This window comes from Perkinsus marinus (genome assembly GCF_000006405.1).
Source record: "Perkinsus marinus ATCC 50983 genomic scaffold scf_1104296932410, whole genome shotgun sequence".
Taxonomy (NCBI): domain Eukaryota; phylum Perkinsozoa; order Perkinsida; family Perkinsidae; genus Perkinsus; species Perkinsus marinus.
In genome coordinates, this window is record NW_003215453.1 from 236116 (window position 1) to 242354 (window position 6239).

General features: G+C 41.5%; 1 protein-coding gene across 1 annotated transcript in view; it reads right to left on the reverse strand.

The window, feature by feature from the left end:
- Positions 1-1334: 1334 nt before the first annotated feature.
- The window catches only part of Pmar_PMAR022299 (hypothetical protein), a gene marked incomplete at both ends in the record, with an annotated part of 16833 nt that continues 11928 nt past the window's right edge, over positions 1335-6239 (reverse strand). Inside the window, 10 exons of the mRNA XM_002785512.1 lie at positions 1335-1527; positions 2321-2430; positions 2808-2880; positions 2924-3003; positions 3291-3407; positions 3883-3986; positions 4030-4116; positions 4604-4728; positions 5279-5396; positions 5930-5945. Of these exons, the coding sequence (XP_002785558.1) occupies positions 1335-1527; positions 2321-2430; positions 2808-2880; positions 2924-3003; positions 3291-3407; positions 3883-3986; positions 4030-4116; positions 4604-4728; positions 5279-5396; positions 5930-5945 (1023 nt within the window). The remainder of the gene's footprint in view (positions 1528-2320; positions 2431-2807; positions 2881-2923; positions 3004-3290; positions 3408-3882; positions 3987-4029; positions 4117-4603; positions 4729-5278; positions 5397-5929; positions 5946-6239) is intronic.

A 6239-nucleotide genomic window follows, 5' to 3' on the forward strand; every position in this document is an offset into this window, starting at 1 on the left:
ATGTGGGGGCGGATGCATGTGACTCCAGTCGAAGTAGGCCGAGTACTGCTCATATGATGTGAGTAGCACTCGGCCTAATTCGACTGGAGCAAGATTAAGGAGAAGGGACAGTCAGTGGTCGCCGCACTCAACGAGCAGAATTAGGAGGCGATCCGCGATAATCGTCATTATCTCGAGGTCATCAGACAATGTATAGTCTTTTGTTGTGAATGGGGTATCGCTCTGCGTCGCCACGGGGAGACCATCTTCCACGAGAATGGTGAAGTTAAGAACTCTGGGAACTTGCTAGGGCTAACTAGACTCATGGCTGCTTCCGACGATGGGATGATCTCAGGGGCCAAAGACGCTAGGTATCTGCATCATAGCATTCAAGATGAGCTCACAAGCTGCGCAGCAACCCTGATGTGCCAGGAAGATAGCTGCGGCTGAACGCGGATCCTTCAGTCTGATATATCATGTGGTTCGGGAGTCCCGAATCGAGACACAGCCCATACGGCAAAGTCATCATTGTGCATGATAGTAGAATAAAGGGAGAATTCCTTGGGTTTGTCCGCTGCGAGAAGCTAGATGCTGCCAGTTTGACAGAACGCATAGTCACGACTTTCGGATCGGTGAATATTCAGCCTTCTCTCATGGCGAGCCAATGTTATGAGGGTTCGGTAAGCGGTGTTGCCCAACGTGTCAGAGAACAGGCGAACCCAGCCAGACCAGCCATGTATATATACATGGCTTCGATCACCGGGTTTGCCGCTCCGCGGCAAAGCTCACATCTAGGCGCCAAGAGGAGCCTTCTCAGCAAGGCTTCATGTCGCAAAGGCTTCGCGGCAAAGCTCACATCAGAAATACCTTATCCGACGCAGTGTCGGAATATCCCCTTATAAGAAGGAGGCTACTTCCTTTTTGGAAGGGGATATTCGGACACTGCGTTTGCCTCCTCGAGCCAAACGAACACGTGAGGAAACGGAAAACTCTCCTGGGACGATGCTGGTGCATATATCTGTTGCCATCCTAATCGCCCGTAGCACATAATATGTCTCTACCGAGCGAGAAGTTAATTCAATGAGCAAAAACCACTAGCGTCAGCCAGATAGATCGAGGCCCGAGACAGACTATGATGGTCCTAGTGCGCACTCGTTGTTTAGCACGGAAATTGTAGGTCTTCGATTGTAGATATCGTACTATCAAACGAGACATCAGTAGATGTCGAATATTTATATCAATCAGTACAGTTCATTCTTCCTCATTTATGCAAACTTGACTCAAGGCAATCTCAACAGTGCCGCAATAACAACAACATGTAGCGGCAAGCGGAATCATGAACAACTCCATTTTCATCACTTACCCTCAGCATGAGAGGATCCACACAACTCTTCCTCTTCGTCCTCATCCACGTCGCCAAAGCCCGACGATTCTTTTTCCCACATCGCTTGCAATCTCGGATCAGTCAGAAGTGCCTCTTCCAACTCAGTGAATTTCTTAATAGCTTGTATTTCATGTCGGGCCAGCCGTTGCTCCAAAATTTGAATCCTGAGATAAAGATAAAGTACACCTAGTTCTAGACAGACAAATGTAACAAAAGCAACATTCATACGAACGTAAAGAAATGATTATATTCCAAATAGATACAGCACTGGGACGATCGATATCGCGAGAAATTTTCTCCGAGGAATGCAAACGTTTATCTACCCGTTTTTTGAAGCCAGCGAAGGAAAAATGAAAATTTTTTGTTAGTTTCCGTATATTTCTACTCCGGAACGTACTCCGATGAACGCTTGGAGCCGCCTCAATGATTCTATCATTGAAAAAACAACAGAGTGTTGTCATTATAAATATCTGCTTTTTTTCACTGCTCAACAGCATGGTGCTGTATAAGTCACCTAAAGTATCCCTCTATTCCTAGGCGTTGACTCCTACTACAAGATGGCATTTATCTCCGATGAATGTAATCATAACGCGATTACAATTTTTGCCAGAATGGCGTGATATAAGTAAACTAGATTGTCCCTTTAGCGCTGAGAGTCAATCATGTTCTCTTTGATTCTCTTTGAGTATGATTAACCTCCATCATGTTTCTCAACAGAGGGAATTATAACAAGTGTCGATTCCTTCACGAACAAGTAGGGGTGTTCAACAAGACCGCTTTCTGGGTAGAGTTTTACACGTGAAATCCTAGGAGCGTTTTTGAAGCTCAGGAGAGGTCTACTGATCGCGCTGAATGAATTTTCAAGTGTTTTTCTGTACGGCCGATGGCGAGCAAGCAAGATTCAATCATTGATACAACACCGTCGAGATTTCCAGTCGCATAATAACAATCTCTTACCGGAACATAGCCAAAGTTTGGTACTGTTCGAAATCAGATTCAGCTCTTCCTTGCTGAACTTCAGGACCACCGCGACGTTGAATTTGAGCACGCCGTTTCTTCAACGCCTCCTGTAGAAAATATATCAGAGCAGCAACCACAGAGATCTCATTCAACTAAGTGAATTTTCCGCTATGGATGAACCGAGTATTCGACAACTACTCCACATCTATGCACTCTACAACTATTATAAATGCGTTCGAGTTTTCATACGTATATAGTATTCGGTGACTTCCATCATCTACACCATGCAGCTCCCGACAACATCGCTGCATACACGATTGCTCCAAAGTGTGTTATCATCGCTACTGTAAAATATACTCATTTTTTTCATATTCTCATCATCTTTTCCTATACACATTCTGTTTTATTGTTATCGCAACTACCCTAACTCCTATACCACAATAACGACTACTGCTCAAAACAAAACAACGACTAAGACGCTTACTTGTTCTTCTTCCAACCTTTTCTGAATAACCGCCGCCCTGTCCAAAAGCCTCTTGCGGAAGTCACTTTTACACCTGCGATCAATTCAATGACACTTTGCCGAGAAAATCGAATTACTTCTTAACAACAAATTCCGCCTGGAGTGCATCTAGCTGTTCTCCACGGAACTCTGCCAAATACGGCATCAAAATGTCCATCTAAAGAGCTCATGTTTTCAACCTGGTCGAATTCTAATTCGCCAATACAACTTAATTGCTTCAAAAAACAAAATTTGTGATACTAGCGACATACGGGGAGTGGTTCTAATAACAAGAAACTTACTCTTCACATAAAGTGCACCCACATATTGATATAGGAAATATTCAAGTGAATTCATCTACTTTATTATTTTCATTGTGACTTTCGCTTCCAAAATTAATGATATTAGCGCGAATCAGCTTGATAATTTCAAACTAATTCCGATGAGATTTCGCGATATGCCCACTTTTTTCTCAGCTATTTTCGTCGCACTATCCTCCCCATATTCCTCCGAACCATCTTCCAGCGGCGTGACTTCAGCCAAAGCTCCTCTGGCGTAATCGTATACGTTTTTCATCAGCACCTACATAATAATTTTTCACGAAAAAAAATATTAAAAAAATTGTAGTTTCACCCGTTTTGTGTAAAACTCGGTGAAAAACGCGGTGATATTCGCGGCCTGTAGAAGACGTGAAATATGTTTTTCACTAGTGTTTTTCATATCACTAGGGTGAAACTCTATTCAACTATATATAAACACCATATCACATCTAATGCAACTGAACTGCGTTCATACCATTCGCAGACTGATCTTCCTTCACTATGAATTTCTCTTCTTGTAATGTGAAGATTCGCTCTAATTGTGTTATTGTATCTTTTTATCCGTAGCTACATAGCGAGCTAAAGGATCGCTTATTGGGTGAGAGTCCCGAATATGTGTTGTTACTTTTCCTTATGCACACTACCTTGCGTTCCCCCAGTAAAACAGAAACCGACCACGACATTGTATTATCTACAACATTCCCGAAATTCATAAAAAATGATGACGTTAAACTTACCAAATTTCGCTGAGAAGCCACAGTATCTCCTCCCTTGTTATGAGCACTTTTTCCAACATCAACGGGTGGACCAGCAAAATCTGCTATCGCCGCAGCTGCACTCGCTGAGTCCAGACTTTCACAATAAGGATATCAACGCTACTCTACCTTTCTGAACTCCTTCATTTTGACTCATTAATCTCACATTTTTCACTTTGTTTTCCTCTTTACGACGTAATACCATCTCAGAAGTAACTACAACGAACATTTCCTAGTCATTTTACGTCAATATTTATGCGCTTTTTTTACAACGCTGCTTAATTTTATTGCATATTTATACTTTTTCACATTTTTTGAATTCTTGTCGGGTCGATTTATCATCAATTACATCGAATTTCGAGCTACTTTTTTCGCCAAACATCTTCGGTAGACTTCTTTTACTCGTACGTCAAATTCTATGGAAATTTTAACCCAATCGTAGTTGACCACCCTCGACGATGCACCCCTGCTCCTGCCAAATACATGTGAACCAATCGCGCTCATTCCACTCCTACATACGATATCATATAATCATACAACATAAGACTTGAAAAATGGTCACTTAAAAATTTGCTGAAATTTTCAATACCTTCTACAGGAAAAAATACAGCGTATATACAACAACAATTCTTCTATACAAAATAACGCGAATCCATTAGAAAATTCAGCGAGGAACGGTATAACTAGAATCTAGTCATCTCACTTTGATTAGTAGTCTCAATGAAGCTATGCTTAGCCGTTTTCTCGAGTTTCAATAATTGCAACAACTGCATAGGTGTCGGCAGTTTGATATCATCCCCTGCTCCAATTCGGCTGAGCTTATCCAATCTACCAAACACGAAAAACCACAATCACCACGGAAATTTTTTATGGAAACAGAATTATACGAACGAACTCACGACGAGTGAAACATTCACTGATCACAAGCAGTGAAACAAATAAACATGACCTACAGAGAAACGATGTTGTAGTCGCTGAAGCGAAAACATGCTACCGCGAAATCGTTCCGATTGGGGATTCCCCAGAGTCGCTCAATCGATGAGATTGGTTTCGTAAAGGGGGAAGAGTCAACGATTAAAATATAAGAGTGAAAATGAACAAAATATTTCTACACATCTTTATTTCTCAAAAAGTTGATCACTGGAGTTTCACTCGTTTTACGCGAATTAGCGTCATACTCTGTGAAAAACGCGATATTATTCGCGGTGATATGCAGTAGTCGTGAAATATATTTATCACTAGTGTTTTTCATATCACTAGGGCCGCCCGTGAAACTCCAATATAATAGTTATAAAATTAATAACTCCATTAATACACATTATAATTGAATATTCATAAAATAAAGAATATATACGAAACCCCACCGAACAAGACCTACGACAGAGATTGCCCATCAGGAGTTTTATAAAAGGTCAACTGTTGACCCATCAGCCGTCCGTCCGGGCGGTGATAAGTAATGCGAATACACTTCTTAGGGAGGTGAAACACAATCTTACCTGACAAAAACAGCCTCTATAGCTCAGCGGTAGAGCGCTCATCTACTAACCACCAGGTCGTGAGTTCGATTCCAGGAACGGGCTTATAATTCACTACAACTTGAGAATATTCAACTAGTCCCAATTATTTCAACATCAACTCAAATTCACTCCACCGTTTTTACTGCACAACTCTGTTTTCCCACATGTTTATTTCGAAAAAATTCACATGCACGTAAAACGCGTGAAACTCCATCAATTATTCCACAACTATATACCCACTAGCTATCGAACTATGTGATTCATATGCACCCCGTCCCAGCTAGAGGCTCTCATAAATAGTTTTATCTATTTTATATTTTCATTCATCCTGAGCAACTCTGTAACTCATCCACTTCTTATCGAAAATTCCGCGTTTTTCACCGAGTATTACGCCACTTCAATTGAAACGGGTCGTGAGAGTCCATCGAAAATTTCACTTATATATTCAGAAGCTATTGATGAATATAATGGAGTTTCACCCGTAATATGAAAAAACATATTTCACATTTCACTTGGCGAAAAATGCATCTGAGCAGCGAATATTACATATCGCGTTCTTCGCCGAGTTTTACGCCACTTCACGTGAAACGGGTGAAACTCTAACCAACATCGCCCCGCGATAATAAAACCCGGCTTTCTTACTGCACAACTCTGTAATTCCACACGTCTTTTCATTCACCACACATTCAGGAGCTCGATACTTGTGTGAAATCCTCGTCATCGGTACATTTCCAATACTTTCTAAAAACCGTTCCATCGCTAACCAACTCACCATTAACGTACTCACCAATCGGCAAACTCGGTAGACTTCTGCCCACCACA